Here is a 17,290-nt window from a genome sequence, read left to right on the forward strand (position 1 = left end):
TCACCACCATATAAATATATGGTAAAATAAATAAATGAAGAACTAGGTCTCCAAATGCAGAGGCGGAGCTAGCGTGCACCTTGGGGTGGGGCTAGCGGCCTGTGGGGGCAGGGCGAGCATCCAGGGGCGTGGTGATGTCACTCCCCTTCAGGGATGACACCCAAGGTGGGCTGCACCCACCGCAAACCCCTTCATCCGCCAGTGCCTAAATGTATGTTTGGCTTCCAAGTAGATCTGTTTCAGACCCAAGTGGGTCTGAAAAAGCTGAAGACTGCCATTCAAAGATAAACAGGATCGATTTTCAGCTTGCTAGTTGCAAGAGCTCCCCAACAGCCACCATGGACAAGAGCAAGTCGCAAGGAGCACTTAAGCAACAGCCTCTGAAAAAGGTCACCCACCCATCACCTTTTCAAAATCACACACATCCGCCAACAGATTACGGAATGGCGCGTCTCATGGATTCAGATCATAACCCTCATGCTGCGGCATAATTCCCAGATACTTCTTTATTATTTATGCATTTATTTAAAATATTTATATACTGCTTTTCTATTAAATTATCCCAAGGGGCTTTCAATAAAAAATTCATTGCAGAACAATAATAATCCATCACAAATAATAAAAACTTCTGTCCAAACCAGCATCATACAGATGATTCATTTGGAGGACTGTTCATGAGATGTGCCAAATGATCTCAGAACTTCTAAGTAATCATTCCTGGGGTGGGGGGTGGGGGGGTGGGGCGCTAATCTGTGGCTCATCTACAGATGTTGCTGTGTTTCATCTCCCATCTTTCATGATCATTGGCTCTTTTGGTTTCGACTGATGATGGGAGTTGGAGTCCAACAATATTTCCCAAGCCTTTTTGAATTTCACACCAATCAGCTGAAAGCCATATCTTACTTTTCCTCCTAGCGAAGTTTTTGGCTACATCTCCATCATTTCTGAGCCATGGAACTCTGCTTTTTATTATTATTTTCTGGTGTGTTTGCTACTATATTCAAAAAATTCTATTCTGCTCATATTATTGACTCTACCTTTGTGATATTTTTGTGTGTGGTTAACTTCACATCAGTATTTGAGCAGGATGTACCTAGCAGTTGGCTAGTTTGGCGCTCACCAAGGGCACAGGTGCAAGGGGGAGTGCAAAAATTGCACCTCTCCACTGGCTCAGTATGCTAAGCATGCAAGGGAGCCTGGGTACAGCTCTGAATTTGAGTGAACGATTCCCCCGCCCCCGTCACAAACACCTCCAAGTTTGCAATTTGAATGAACAAAAATTCATACATGTATGCACATTTTCCATGTTGTGCACTGTTGGCAGTATAACTCAGAAATCTTTTTAGTGCCAAAAAAGAAAAAAAAGAGGCAACCATTTTTGGATATAATAATAATATAAATCACAATACCTTGTGAATGGTGACACTTCTAGAAAGGCATTGCTGAACTCCCCGATGTTTTCCTTTCTAGATTTCGCCTGGCAAGCTGCTTTTCTTGAAGGGAGGCAATAAAAAAACATTCACATATTTTCTGTTTTGCTTTTAGGTCTGGATGGCAGGTCAGATAAATAATGGCAAAACAAACTCATCAGGCCTGTGGCTGCAGTGTATTGACGGGCGTTGCCAGGATCTTCGTTTTGAAGAAGACGACCTCAGTAAGGATTCATTTACTTTCATCTGAGTAATGTGTACTGTCTGAAACAACTGTCATGTATTTTGACAAGGATTGTGACTTCAGGCTCACACCTTTTTCTCTCTCTCTTCCGTGTGTCACTAGATGCACTCAAGGCAGTGCAAGCCTTCATGATCCTCGCCATCATCTTCTCCTTTGTCTCCCTGGTCATGTTTGTGGTGCAGCTCTTCACGATGGAAAAGGGAAAGCGCTTCTACATGACGGGAGCCATTATGCTGGTTTGCTGTAAGTGAGGCACATGCAGAATGTGCTGCTTTGTTTTGCTATGCTCTCACAGGAATTGTGAATTATTCCCCATGGGCTCAGGTTGGTTACAATTAGGGAAGCTTGAGGAATTTGTTCTTTGGAAATTCTGACCTGATCTGTGTCCTCTTTTGCCTGGGGGTACAGGGTCCAAACATGGGACCTGGGTGGCGCTGTGGTCTGAACCACAGAGCCTAGGGCTTGCCATTCAGAAGGTCGGCAGCTCGAATCCCTGCGACGGGGTGCGCACCCATTGCTAGGTCCCTGCTCCTGCCTGTTAGGGTGCCAGCAAGTCGGCACACTGAAGAGCAGCAGACAGGGTCAGATAAAGCCAAGGTCAACAGTCTGGTCAGGGTCCAGCCAAAGTCAGGCAGTTACGTGGGGATCAAGAGTAGGCAAGGTCAGTTCATGTCCAAGCCTCTTTGCAAAGTTTTCACCTTTTGCAATGCCATGCCACAGGGAACAACTTAATATCCACCCACACTTACTGTGTGCTGGTATTTCCAGGAAAGAACTAGGGAGTACAGTACCTGATCTTAGATTAACCCGCAACAGTGCATCCTGTTTTGCTGGGGGGAAAGGAAGTGCAAACTACAAAGATTTTAAGGACTGGAAAATTATTCAGAAGTAGGAAAAGTGAAATAAAAGGGGAAAGGAAAACCTCAGGTATTCCTATCTCCTGCTGACTAAAGAACTCACACATCAATCACAGCACCTACTTTACTACTTAGCTAAAAGTATTGCAAGGCAGGAGCAGTCATTCTGGCTCATTTCACAGAAATCAGTTAGAAGGGTACATGCACATTTTGCCTCGTAACTTTCTTTCTAGGAAGGCTAGAGACTTATTTTTGTATTAAATGAAAACTCAGAACCTGAGCTCCCTTACTGGCTGTGTGCCTGGTACATAGGTGCCTCCTGTACGTGCTTCTCCAAGTAAATTTCTGAGATAATCCTGGGGCAGGGGGCACTATTCAGGATTCATGTTGAAATGGAGTCCCTTGAGATCATTTGGAAGGACCAGAGGTTTATTCTTTCTTTCCCTCCACAGGGCTGTTCATTTTGATCTCCGTCTCCATCTACACGGCCCGATTTCCACAATACTTCGTAAGCAGTCTAGACCACCACGGCTACTCCTTCATACTTGCCTGGATCTGCTTCTGCTTCAGTTTCATCATTGGGATTCTGTATCTTGTGCTCAGAAAGAAATGAGGGGAGCAGGGGAGAAACTGGGAGGGCGGATTGGAAATATGGGGGGCTTGTGGGAGGGATGCGAAGTTGCTTTGCTATGAGAACTGTTTGCCCAAAGACATGAATCCATACACTGCTCACCTAACGTGCCCAATCACAGAAATAAATCAGGGAGAGAGGGAGAGAGAGAGAGATATTGAGCAATAGACTTTCCACTGTCACGGATCCTGACACCAGGAATGGGCTTGAAGAACCAAATAGCCAGATCCTATCTCTTTTCTCAGAAACTTACATGTGCATCCCATCTTAAAGGACCTTGACGTTCTGCCTCACTTCAGAAAATCTGGAAAAGGTACAAGGTGCAGCTTTCTTCCTTAAATTTTAGCAGCTATGATATGCTTCCCAGTGATTTCCATTGGGGAGAACATTCCCACTCAGTCTGGAAGGTGTAGTGCTGGGACGAGGGCTGAGAATGTCAGGGACGCTGGTGCAGAACCCTGCCTGCCTTTTCTTGACAAGCAAATGACACACAGCGTAGGCATGCCTTGACTGACATAAAGCCAAATTCCAGCATTAAAACCACTGCAAGCCACTTTTTAAAAAAGACACTTCCATCACTGTCTCATTCCCCCTGGAATAGACTTGCTGCTGCTGAGGAGATCAGAAGGGAAACAACTAGCAGGGAATGAAAAGAAGGGTGAATGTGGGTGACAGAAGGTGGGACAGGGGAGAGGAAGGCAGGCAGGGACCTTAATTATGTGGAATAGAGTTATTAGGGCTCTGATGAATGACATTAGAGTGTGGCTTTCCATTAGAGCCCACTGTGTACCTATTTAACGCAGCTGCATTAGGAAGATCAGATGGAGCCCCCGTGTTGCCACCAAATGGTTAGGTCTGTGATATGTGTATTCGACAAGCAGTAAGTTTGAAAGGTCTGCTTGCAGTCAGATCTTTTGAGGCATTCAACTTAGGCTCATGGGACCAAGCACCAAATTGGATTTTTATTTCTATTTTATTTTTTGCATCTATAGGCAATAGGCAACTTTCTCTTGGTTGTCACATAGGATAGGGTTGGGGGTTGTTTTTTAGAATAGGGTTTTATAATATCAGACTTGCCTTGGCAGTATAATGTATACCTTAGAAAGGCCTTAAACTAACTATCACCCATTTATTTGTTTGCTGCTTTTCTGCGGTAAACCATGCCCACGGCAGCAGACCTTATATCCCACAAGAAATGTTGCATATGACTTAGAGCAGGGCTCCAGACACAGGATTCTGTGTAGCTGAATGGAATCAGAGAAGGGCCTTCACTCTGTTGTGTTGGTTTTAATTCCTCGCTCCCCGCCCCCGCCCCCATGCCATCATCTCATATAACATCTCCCAGGGCATGAGAAGCAGTTCAGCTAATTAAATGTTGCAAACAGAAGGCCAAGCAGGAAATGGAAAGAATTATTATGTCATCGTGACTGTCTGCATCAGGGTTTTCAACCCTTTTGGTCCTGCCATTTAGATCACTTAGGATAATGTGTGGAAACTATGAATGTTAAGAGGCTGTCGCTCTCACTGCCTTGCTCCACTCCAGTCCCGTGAAACGGGGAGAGACAAATTCAAGGCTGCAAGTTTAGTATCAACAGTATTTTTCTTCTTCTTTCTTTTGTTACATTCTTTCCCCCCCCCCCCCCATGTACAACTTTTGTAATTTGGTGGCTACATCCTTCTATTGTACTTGCTGTTTCTTGAAGTTTGTTTCATGTGTGGTCTTTGTAAATATTTTGATACAACCATTCCTAACTGTAGGGATATATTAAAGACAAAAATGACAATAATCCAGTTCCCGTTATCAGAAACAAAGAGTCTTGCTGGAATTGATTTCTTTCTCCCATGTATGAATGTTGTTCTTTCCCCCTGGCTGCATCAAGTTTGATTTCAAATATGGGCTGGCTGGCTATCTGCGATGGCACGACCACATGGCTGGGTAATTCAGAGGACTGATGTCAGGAGCTAGCAGAATATAAGGGCTAAACCACATGTAGAGTACAGTGGTACCTTGGTTTACAAACTTAATCCGTTCCGGAAGTCCGTTCTTAAACCGAAACCGTTCTTAAACCGAGGCGCGCTTTCCCTAATGAGGCCTCCCATCACCAGTGCCCTTCCACTGTTCAGATTCCGTTCTTAGACCGAGGTAAAGTTCTCAAACTGAGGCACTACTTCTGGTTTTGTGAAGTTCATAAACCAAATCGTTCTTAAACAGGACTGTTCTTAAACCAAGGTACCACTGTAATAGAATCATAGAACTGTAGAGCTGGAAGGGACCCTGAGGGTCATCTAGTCCAACCCCCTGAAATGCAGGAATATGTAGCTGTCCCATATGGGGATCGAACCATGGTGTTATCAGCACCATGCTCTAAACAACTGAGCTATCCTTGCTTCATATGGCATAAGAGCTGGGATTGGCCTCCAATTTTCGGTGGCACATGAACACCAGCAGGGCTGGTTAACCCTTCCCACAGTGTCTGTCCCCAGACCCAGCCTGCCTGCTCCCAGTCAAGTTCCTGAAACTGTTATAGCAAGCATGCCTAAGTCATGCCAGTGTATTGTTTTGTTTTCTACTGCTCCCTGCTAAAGATCCCTCACCCTTTATAGCTCTTGCAGTTACCGGTATACCACTTTCCTGGAGAGCAGCCAAGAGCCCGGCTAAAAGGGAGGGGTCACACAGATTCATAGGGGACAGTCAAGCAACAGTTACATGATAATGGAACCTCCATGCCCAGAGCTAATATACCTTACACTGCTAAATGCTAGGGGCAAACAGCAGGGGATGGCTTTCTCAGTTATGCCCCTTCATGAGTTTCCCGGGGAACAGACACTGTTGGAGACAGCAAGGTGGATCCCAAGCGCCTCTTACAGATGCAGAAGGCACTTTTCTGCTTCCACAAAGGTTGCCAGTTTTGGCTGCTTTCCTATCCCACACAACCAACAGCTGCTGGTGCCGCATCACAAAGAATACAGTGGTACCTCGGGTTACAAACACCTCAGGTTACAAACACTTTGGGTTACAGACTCTGCTGACCTGGAAGTAGTACCTCAGGTTAAGAACTTTACCTCAGAATGAGAACAGAAATCGCACGGCAGTGGTGACAGCAGGAGGCCCCATTAGCTAAAGTGGTACCTCAGGTTAAGAACGGTTTCAGGTTAAGAACGGACCTCCGGAACTAATTAAGTTTGTAACCAGAGGTACCACTGTACTGGAAGATCCTTAGTGTTAAGACAGTGTTAGACAGTTGTGTCTTTGTTCTCATCCTGCAAGGTTAAATTGTACCAGTCGCACCATTTCAGCTGCCTGTCGATTGTAATAATTTGAGACTGAGCAGGCAACTACACTGTAAACCACAGGTCAATGGTGCTGGTATTGGGGAGAAACCACAGATCTTTCGTGCAGCATGGAGAATTTCAGGCTTCTAGTCCTTGTGGCTGTGAGGGGAAGTTTAAAATACATTGTGAGAATATGCCAAAAGCTACAAACCAAAGCAAAAGCAAAGCCAATGTACTGTGTTGTTCAAAACTAATCAAAGCCCATCTCGTGATACTGGTGGATCAAAATTTGGGGTCTGTAATGCTACACTTTTAGTCTCCCCACACAGGTTTTTTGAGGGTCCAGATTTCATGAGTCCCAAGCTTAATGGCTTCAAAGTATTGTGTTGTTAAATAAGAGGTTTCACTCTTATTTACACAATACCTACAATTATGTTGATGTAGCAGTTAAGATAAGGAGGTGTTAAACATTCCTTGGTTTTCTATTCAAAACTCTGGGAGGTTTGTCGCTGCCTGTAAGGTCAAAAAGGTAAAGGCCCCCTGGACGGTTAAGTCCAGTCAAAGGCGACTATGGGTTGTAGTGCTCATCTCGCTTTCAGGCCGAGAGAGCTGGCATTTGTCCACAGACAGCTTTCCGGGTCATGTGGCCAGCATAACTAAACCACTTCTGGCACAACGGAATACTGTGATGGAAGCCAGAGTGCACGGAAACGCTGTTTACCTTCCTGCCACAGCCATACCTTTTTATCTATTTGCACCGACGTGCTTTTGAACTGCTAGGTTGGCAGGAGCTGGGGCAGAGTAACTGGAGCTCACCCCATCGCGGGATTCAAACCGCCAACCTTCTGATTGACAAAGCCCAAGAAGCTCAGTGGTTTAGACCACAGCGCCACCCGCATCCCACGCTACCTGTAAGGCCCAAAGGAACCAGTGTGCCCTTAAATAATTCAAATGAATTTAATTTTGGACTATTAAGAGGAGAACAAAAGTCAAATATGGAAAACTGCTGCTTGTGGACCACACCCAAGTTATGGGATTTATTGTTTTGGGCAACAGGGAGAAATCACATTGGCTATAATTATGAAGGTAACACTTAGTGTTATAAGCCAAAATAGCCTCCAGCATTGTTTTGTAAAGGCTTGTGCAAGAATTAGCCGATGAATTCATACAGTTCTATAATCAGCAGGTTCTCATGTTTCCAAGGCACAGGAGTTTGCACAAATGGAAGAATGGCTTTGAATCTGCTTCCAAGCATTCTGAAGGGAACTCGGGCAGCATGCCAGGTTAGGTGTGAAACAGCAGGAGACATCTTCTGCTTTCATATGGGCACCTTTGGATACAACCCACTCAATACCACTGCATGGATCTTCCCTGCCCCACCCACATGCAAAAAAAGTTAAAAGTTAAATTGCAAAATCTCATATTCATAATTATAAGGGGCGGTTAATTTTTGGCCGCAAAAGCTCATAACTCCAACCCTCCAGCTCTTCCCATTGTCCTCAACCCCATCTCCATCTCTTTGCCAACTACCTTGGCAAAAACACTACCTTCTGCATCCTCTGAGCGCTGCGTGTTGAAGCATGTGGTGAAATTTCTTGGTTTCTTGGAGAATGAAAACGACAACACATTCTGAACTGGTTTAAATGCATACCATTGTATAGATCTCTCCTATGCAATCGGTGCAGACTATCAAATTTGGAAGATCCAGTTCTGGGCAAGGCAATCTGCTCTCATCCACAAAGGTATAATAATAATAATAATAATAATAATAATAATAATAATAATAATAATAATAATTAAAAAAAATTATACCCCGCCCATCTGGCTGGGTGTCCCCAGCCGCTCTGGGAGGCTTCCAACAAAAGATTAAAAATACATTAAAACATCAAACATTAAAAACGTCCCTAAACAGGGCTGCCTTCAAATGTCTTCTAAATGTCATATACCTGTAGTTGGTTATTTCCTTGACATCTGATGGGAAGGCATTCCACAGGGCGGGCACCACTACCAAGAAGGCCCTCTGCCTGGTTCCCTGTAACTAGACCTCTGTGGTTGAACGATGGGGGTGGAGATGCTCCTTCAGGTATATAGGAATGTATTTTAGTGGAGATTCATGATCTGTGGCTTCCTCAGCAGGAAAGAAGGAAACAGAGAAGGAGACAGGCATGCCTCATCAAAGATATATACACAATTAGCATTAGAAGGCTGGGACAGGTTTTGGAACAGAATGAGTTAAGAAGACAAGCCAAGGGTGGTAATAGGAAATACTGAAAACATGGGACAGGTCCAGCTAAAGAATAGTGCCCCCAAGTCTGTGTAAAGTCTTCACAGTATGTTTAGTAACAACCAGCCACTCTCAGTGGTCAGCTCATTGGTGGCTTGGGGTAGTGAGGAGTAGAGGGGCAGTTTTCTTTAAGGTCATGTGGGCAAAATCTGGCTAAAGCTGTCAGTAGTGAGGTTTCTGGATGTCTTTGGGAGCCACCTGTCACGGGTCCTGCCTGGACCTGTACAGCACCACTGGATGTTTTCAAGATCGATTGGTGCTGCACCAATGACACGTTGTATCCCAGGCTGCAGCTCCCCTTAGACTGCCAGCTGGATACTTGCTATTTCCCTTCTCAGATGACACAGACCAGGATACGATTTAAAACAAGTTTAGTTTATTGATTGGTACATATGCGTGCGGTTACTGGATTGATAATATTGTACATGAACTTAAAACGTTGCCTATACCGGCCTATACCTTCTAAGTTATGCAACACAGCTAGTTTTATATCACACTGCTATCCTGTCTGTATGTTCCTACCCCCCAATACTCCACCTAGCTCTCTGACTCTCACTACCCAACCAACTCTGACTTCACTAGCTCACTCAACTCCAACTCCAACTGCAACTGAACTCCAACTGCAACTGAACTCCAACTCCCCCAACTGCCACTCGGGAGGGGTTTTTATCCCTTGGCTGTATGGGAATGTTAGGGATGTGGATTAGGATATATTATTAGATAGATCCTATCCAAGCTTGTGTTAGCAAGCTTCTAATATCAGCAGAGTGACATTCCCCTTTTGTGCGCAGCAAAGCATGTGCGTTAGATTCGCTAGAATCTCTATAACAATATTACACTTTATAGTTCAATATTACACTTCCTGGCAAAGGTCCCCTTTGTCCCTCTTAAAAGAAATACACAACACAGTGTTTATAAAATAAGATAGAGTTTACTTACAGTTTCATCCTGAGTTACAGCATAATCTCAGAAAGGCAGGCTTGCTTAGAAAAGTTACAAGTATACATATATCTAGAGACTACTTAGTAAAGTAAGACTCCATTTGGTCTCACTCTTGGCTGCAGGCCTAGAGTGAGAACCATGCTAACTAGAGATTCTCTGGAGATGTGTCCTCATCGAAGGAGGAAGTAGCTAAGAGAGCGAGTGATTGCAGGCTAGGGCTTTTGTCCCACCTAATCTCTTCAGCATATCTGGAGGAACAGGAACTGACCTGTAGTCAGGTGTCCCTCTAGGTGAGTTCCTGTTAGTGGACACTCTAGGAACTGTTGTGACTTGTCTGCCCCAGTGTTCCATCCCACAGGCTGAGCCCGCCCCTGAGGGTTCTAACTGTTCCAAGCTTAACCCCTTACATGCTGGGTCCTGACTCAGAGCGATTCGCCACACCACCTTACTAGTGGTGGTCTCTGGGCAGGACTTTGGGGCACAGATTCAGGGCCCTACTCTGGGCCCTAATGAGCAGGAGGGCTCCAAATGCAGCAAGGCTGACTTACCACATGTTGAAGTACCAGTAAGTGCCATCTAAAGAGGGGTGGACTGAGGTGTAAGGCCATTAAGTCCTAAAATTACCCATGTGCACTACACTAAACGCTACCTTTCCCTCTGATCAGAGCACTGTCTGCTATCCTGCATTCATGATGCTTAAAGAGATCAGAAGAAACCTTATGGGAGATGCCCTCGGAATGAAAGTTTAAATCTGCATACACACCATACATTTAAATCACACTTAAATCACATGGCATTCCCCCAAAGAATCCTGAGGACCGTAAGGATGATCCATAGCTCTGTGAGTAGTAAACTATAGTTCCCAGGCAGGCATTCCAGCTTGGGGAAATGCACACAGAGTACTTGTGTTGGAGACACATTTCCTCTTGCCAGGCAATGATTCTAATCTTCTTAAAATTACCATGGGCTACAAGCTGTCAGAAAACTCACTAGTTGTTTTGTTTTGCTACGTAAAGGACTTCATTCTGTAAGAAGACATGGAGATAGCCTATGTATTAATAGCTGCACACAGGACAATTTGCTCCTCCTGGAAAACAATACCAAGCCCCTACATTGGACAAGTGTGTTTTGAGTATATGGGATTTAGTAAATATGGATAAACTAACTAATATAACCAGGGTGAGTGAGAGTTGACAAGCTAATATCTATCTACTAAAAATGGGGCATGTTTGTGATGTATTGGTGTAATAATACACAAGAAGATATCCAACCACATATACTGGTAGAAATCTCATAAATATCAGCATCGGAATATATAACAATTATTTATGAACGAGGAATGTATAAAGACTCCCTCTATTTTTTGTTCCTATTTATTTATTCAAGTTCCTTGTTTCTGTTGTTTTAGATACCTATGCATGTGCATATGTATGTAAATTCTCTTCTGCTTCATTTTAATCAGGGGTAGGCAACCTAAGGCCCAGGGGCCGGATGTGGCCCAACTGCCTTCTAAATCCAGCCCGCGGACAGTCCGGGAATCAGCATGTTTTTACATGAGTAGAATGTGTCCTTTTATTTAAAATGCATCTCTAGGTTCTTTGTGGGGCATAGGAATTCGTTCATTTTTTTTCCAAAACATAGTCTGGCCCACGATATGGTCTGAGGGACGGTGGACTGGCCCATGGCTGGAAAAGGTTGCTGACCCCTGATTTTACTGTTAGTATCTAATTTTGAAGCTTGCTGCATTAGTTGTGTAATCAGCATAATCATTTAAAAAAATAACCATAAGAAAATAACTCACCTTCCTAAGAGAAATAATCTTCCAGTGTACCCCATATTTATATGTACTAATCACATTTCTCAGTCTGTTTGTTGCCTAAGTTCTTGCCACGCAACATGGTCACCAGCTGCATGCTACATGTATGTAGTTCAGACTGAAGATGGGGATATCAAATGTCTGGATGCTTCCTCCAGGAAAGGCCTCCATGCAGCTTCAAAACTACTACATGAGATGGGATGCAATGCTACAGTCTTCTCCCTCACATGCTAGCTTTGTATCTTCAGAGTGGTTTTGTGTTTCTTAATGTGGGAAAGCATTCAGATAGCGAATTCGACACCTGCAGTCTCCATTAGTATCAATCCATCACATGAAGCTGCTGATAACCTAGACAGGCTCTTACAATCCAGTTCTAAGCATGTTTATTGCAGTGGGACTGATTTCAAAACAAGCATGCTTCATTTAAAAAATGCTGTAGCACCTTACTTTTAAACGCTGGTCTTCAACTGGTAGGTCTGGACCCACTAGAGCAGAGCTTTCCAAACTGTGTGTCATGACATGTTAGTGTGTCAGCTGCAGTGTGTAGGTGTGTCACATGAATGCTCCCCATGCTCCTCCCAGGGCTGGAAAGGTTTAGTTTAACCTCTGGTTTGCTAGTAAAACAGAATTACTGTGTTGTGAAATGATGCACATCTAAAAACTGTGTCACCAACATGCAAAGTTTGGAAAGCTCTGCACCAGAGGGTCCAAGCCCTGATCCAAGGTGGATTGTAAAGGTTGGATCCAAGGTGGATATGGTAAAAGATTAAGATCCAAGGTCCCCAAATGCATGTTTAGGTTAAAAGTGAGACATAGATCTGGAAAGGATATTTATACCTGCGTTGAATTATTTTTTTAATATTATGGTCCAGCCACTACAGGAATTGCATAGTGAGGCAGGGATCCTGAAGATTTAATAATTTCTGACCTACAATTTCCAAATCAGCACTCCTCCTTCATGTGTATCAGGGCAGGATCTGTGCTCTGTTGTTTTCACACAATGCCACTAGAGGTCAGGGGAAGACTAGCAATAGTTTTTTTTACCACTGATCTGTAACATTCTGGTTTGGATTTGGAAGGTAGAAGCCAAGGAGATCTGCCTTGACTGCCAATTACTGTAGAAACTGGCAACCTGTACTCCCTTCTGCAGTCATGCCCAAGGCTGCACATGCTTTGCTAGTGACCTTGAAAATGAAGGAACCTGTGTGGCTGATGCACAGGAGACTGCTTTGTGGGAGGCAGAATTGGAGGATGTCCTCCAAATTCCCTGCAAAAGCACTCAAAGCATACTAGAAGTCTTCAGAACATCCTCCCAGTTCTTTCAGGCAAATGCTGCAGCACCACATCTTCAGATGGAAGGCAAGCACACCAGAGTGAACAGAATAGGGTTGCCAGACTCAATAGAGGACAGGACTTCTGTGCCTTTAATTGCCCTTCTCTCTTTTGAGTCTGGAAACCTTAAAGAGAAACCAGCAGACCCTTTGCTTGGAAATTAAACAAAGGGTCTGCTGGTTTCTCTTTAAGGTTTCCAGACTCAAAAGAGAGAAGGGCAATTAAAGGCACAGAAGTCCTGTCCTCTATTGAGTCTGGCAACCCTAGAACAGAACCACTTGGGAAAGAAGGAAGAACATTCAACTGATACTACCCTCTTATATCTAACCAGCAGGAAGACAAGAGGCTGTGAAGTCAAGAGCTGCTTTTGTTTTAGTGTTGGTGCTCATGCTTTTCATGAGGTAACTGTGATTGATCAACCCAAATAACCCAGAGCTCTTCATACCTGCCTAGGAATAATGATTCCTTATATTTTGAACACTTTAAGGCTGGTTTTGTAACCCCATATGAAGAAGACAGTAAAGGTCGAGTGATTACACCAAAAATTTAGCAGTATTGGTAGTAGAAGTAGGCCCCAGTTCCAAAATGCAGAGAATGGCTGGACAAGCATAGCCTCAAACAGGTTGAGGCAAAAAACTGGGGTGCCATTTTCCAGGGTCCAAAATGGCTGCCGTGCTCTTGTGCAAAATAGTAATAATAATAATAATAATAATAATAATAATAATAATAATAATAAGGTGCCCCTGTTTTCCTGGGACAGTTGAGGGGTATGGCCAAGGCTTCTGCTGGCAAGACACCCAAGGTCACCTGTTGACCTGGCTTCAGGACAGAATATTTCAGGAAATGCCTAAGAATAGCTGAGAGAGCCATTCTAGTATTGTGTCCATCATGAAGGTCACTGGGTATTTTGGGGCCAGTCACTTTCTTTCAGCCTAACATATCTCACAGGGGTTGCTATGACAATAAACGGCAGGGAGAGCAGCATGTGCACTATCTTGAGCTCCTTGGAGGCAAGGCGGGATAAACATTTAATGCAAACATACACATCCTCGATCTCCTTTATCATCCACGGAGAAAATGGCCCCTTCTCTTTCATTCTTACTTCCATCCTGCCTCTTCTCTAATACCAGGATGGAAAAAGGGGAGACGTAGAACAAGCAGCAGCAGCTGCCTGCCCTCCCCCCTGCCCCACGCTTAAGCCTAGGGAGAAAGAAGGTGAGTATTATGAAACATTGTTCAAATGCCACTTTGTCTTCTGGTGAAAGAAATATAATGGCACACCTAGCACCTAACCTGTTACATTGTTTTATACACACGCGCATCCCTACTGCCACCTCTTTCATCCCTTCATGTCCCTCTCCCCCTCCAGAAAAGATTCAAATATTCACTATACAAAAGCCAGCACCTATGATTAGACTATCTCAATAAGCCGCTCTGGCTGCGGTCCATTCAGCCCACAATTACATGTACTTAAATCCCACTCTTTCCAATGGGAGTTGGAATGTGAATAGCTGTGGGCTGGATTACATTCCTCCTGTTTTCATCAAAATGATGAGCAATCACTGAAGCCAATGGCAGTTATGGGGACACGGCGCAACCAAACACCAGACTGATGAGTCAGGTGCTGCAATTGAAGCATCCACATTTGGCAAATGAAAGAATCCCAGAAAGTGCCCTTTTAAAGGATGCAGCCACGATTCAAGAATATTTTATCCCACCCCCCAAAAAAAACCCCACCTCAACTTCACATGGCCCAGGAAAGATCTGCAATTATTCTGCAGTAGTCTATGTTGGATATACTGTGAGGTGGGAGCCCCGTGGCAAAAACGACATTGAAATCACAAAGGGAAACAGCATCATTTCGAAGTATTCATTACTTCTTCGTGACCCATTTGCCAGTGATCAAAACAAAGAAAAATTGTTATTTTTAGTGTTCCTTAAGGGTCTAAATGAGCATTTTACAGAGAGGCAAGTCATGTGAGCTGCTGAATTGGTAGCATGCTAGTCTGTTGCAGTTGCCAATGGAAACCTTTGATACGTTTAAAGAACACAGAAACCCTTTCCTCAGGTTAGGAAAGTGAAATTCTTTTTTTTTTTTTTAAATGAAACTGCAAATTGCACTTTCGCAATTCCATCTTGAAAGCTTGCAAATGACAGCCGGGATTAAAATTACAAGCAGAATTTCAAAAAGCCCGACAATGTGTCGATTCATGACCTTCTGGCAGCTACATCTCCTTCTGCAGCCCCTCAATGTCCCTGTGGCGACTGAGAGGAGTCACTGCCAGCCAAACGGGTGTGTGTGGCCTTCCCCCCTTCTCATTTCCCTCTGTGAAATTCTCTGCTCTGTTATCTACCGCCTCTAAAGTCATCTCAGTGGGCTGACTTTATCCTCACATCTTCACATCAATGGATTTATCTTCATCACTGGGGAAGCTGGGATATCGTTCTTGCAGTTTGACAGATTAAGAACTGAGGCTTGGAGAGATTAAAGATTTCCAAGCCTTTATACCCGATTCTCCCTCTATCAGCCATTGTGCAGAAATAAGAAGTGCAAGGTTAATGGGACTACCTCGGGGGGGGGGGTATATCGGGCAGCCTATTTGAAATGCCAATGTACTCCACTTCAGCCAAAGCAACAAACCTCTTTCCCCCCTCCCCAGTACTGAAAAATACCCAAAAGCTGCCTTGCATTTAGAAAAAGACAGGGCAGTTTTATGCCAGGGCAGTACACAGGTCACCTTTGTCACAGTCAGGATACCTATGTCCTGGCCAGGCCTGCACCCAATCTTGTTTTTGTACAATCTTGTTTGTCCTCACTAACCAAAATTATATTACCAACATATACAAGCAGAAAAGTTGTTTTCCTTCATTTGCAAGGAATTGTACAAAACAAAGTGGCACTAATAAAGAAAAATTCCAGGGTAGCAACAGAAAGTAAACTAAAAATGCTTTTTGCAGTTCATCAAAACTATCCAGCAGTATCAAGTTATAGGAAAACTGGTGCTATTAACAGTAATCCTTCTAGTTGGTTATTTGGTTCGGCAACTTCCATGCACATGGCGTGTGATGCTAATTATTTCCCCCCAGAGTTAAATGATAACTAATCAGAGGCAGCTGCAGTTGCAAATGGCAACAAAATATTTGTGAAAAGAAGAGAAGCAGGTTTGCTCAAGTGTGTTGCAGGTAGAAATACTGTTTGTAATGAAGTGAGAGCAGTAGTTTACCTGCTCAAATTAACAAATAAGAAAGTTTTTAGAATTTAAATTCTAGATTAAAATTGATTACTTAATTGAGAAGGGGATTGTAACAAAAACACTGGGGCCTAATTTGAATAGTAGAGTGCCTGGTACCTGGTGGGCAGACCAAAGCATTTGTCAGGAGAGCTATGAAATTCAGGTGAGGGTCAGATGCCTTGTCAATCCCAGCAGGTATATAACAGGAAGACCAGGCCTGTGGCCTGCCTACTTCAGGGTGCCTTTTTTCCCAACAGCAGGAGTGGGTGCAAGGGAGCCTGTGGGTGCCAGGAAAGACTTTTGTGTGCTCATGTGCACTCACAGGCAACATATGGTTACTTATCTCTTAGTGCAGGCATGTCAAACATGCGGCCCTCCAGATGTTTTGGCCTACAACTCCCATGATCCCTAGCTAGCAGGACCAGTGGTTGGGGAAGATGGGAATTGTAGTCCAAAACATCTGGAGGGTCGCAGGTTTGACATGCCTGTCTTAGTGGAAGAAAATGTATGGTTCAGATAATTGGCTTATATTGCAATGAATGTCCAGCTGTCACAAGGTTTAGAGAAGAGACTAGGAAGCTGGGGCCTCCCAGATATTGCAGGACTCCAGCTTCCAATGACCCCAGCCAGCATGTCTTAGGGATGATGGGTGTTGTAGTGCCTGCAGAATTGTTTGTTCCCACCAGGCAGCAAGTCTGTTTCCTCCATATGCTTAGGCTGGACCCTATTGCTTTTGAAGTGATACTTTAAAGCTTATTCAAATAGGTTAAAAATATATATAATAAGAGGATGCTTAGAAGAGATCAGCTGGATAAACTGTTTAGAGGTACAGCTGTGTTTATACGACATGAGCAACAGTTTTGCGTGTTAGTGGGAAGTCAAACTTGTAATTAACTAGCATTTTAAAGCTGGTGGACTTTTCTTATGTGTCAGGTAAAGGGAGACCATAAGGAAAGGAGGAAAAGTTAAATGGATGGCTGTGTGTCCTATATACCCGGCACTTTCAACACATACCAAAATGTGCCTTTCAAAAGCATAAATTAATTATTTCTAACCCCAAGTGTCTTAAATCATGATTTGTTCCACAAATGATAGGCTAATTCCTAATTAAGATATGCTAATGAGACTGACCATACGCCATCCAAAACCACAGAGTCTGATAAGGAGCTTACTTGCTGCTTCCTAGTAGTTATCTTGCTCTTCCACTCTTTAGGTTTGCATTGGAATCTCACCTCCCTCCCCCCCCCA

At 43.9% G+C, this 17,290-nt stretch overlaps 1 protein-coding gene across 2 annotated transcripts in view; it reads left to right on the forward strand.

Annotated features, from left to right (window-relative positions):
* EMP1 (epithelial membrane protein 1) overlaps positions 1 to 4,974 on the forward strand; it is a 30,189-nt gene extending 25,215 nt beyond the window's left edge. For both annotated transcript variants that reach the window (XM_035127544.2, XM_035127543.2), the window contains exons 3-5: positions 1,546 to 1,654; positions 1,777 to 1,917; positions 2,984 to 4,974. In XM_035127544.2, coding sequence (XP_034983435.2) covers positions 1,546 to 1,654; positions 1,777 to 1,917; positions 2,984 to 3,144 — 411 coding nt within the window. In that variant the 3' untranslated portion in view covers positions 3,145 to 4,974. The remainder of the gene's footprint in view (positions 1 to 1,545; positions 1,655 to 1,776; positions 1,918 to 2,983) is intronic.
* The last annotated feature ends 12,316 nt before the right edge of the window (positions 4,975 to 17,290 follow it).

This window comes from Zootoca vivipara, chromosome 10, assembly GCF_963506605.1.
Source record: "Zootoca vivipara chromosome 10, rZooViv1.1, whole genome shotgun sequence".
NCBI lineage: Eukaryota > Metazoa > Chordata > Lepidosauria > Squamata > Lacertidae > Zootoca > Zootoca vivipara.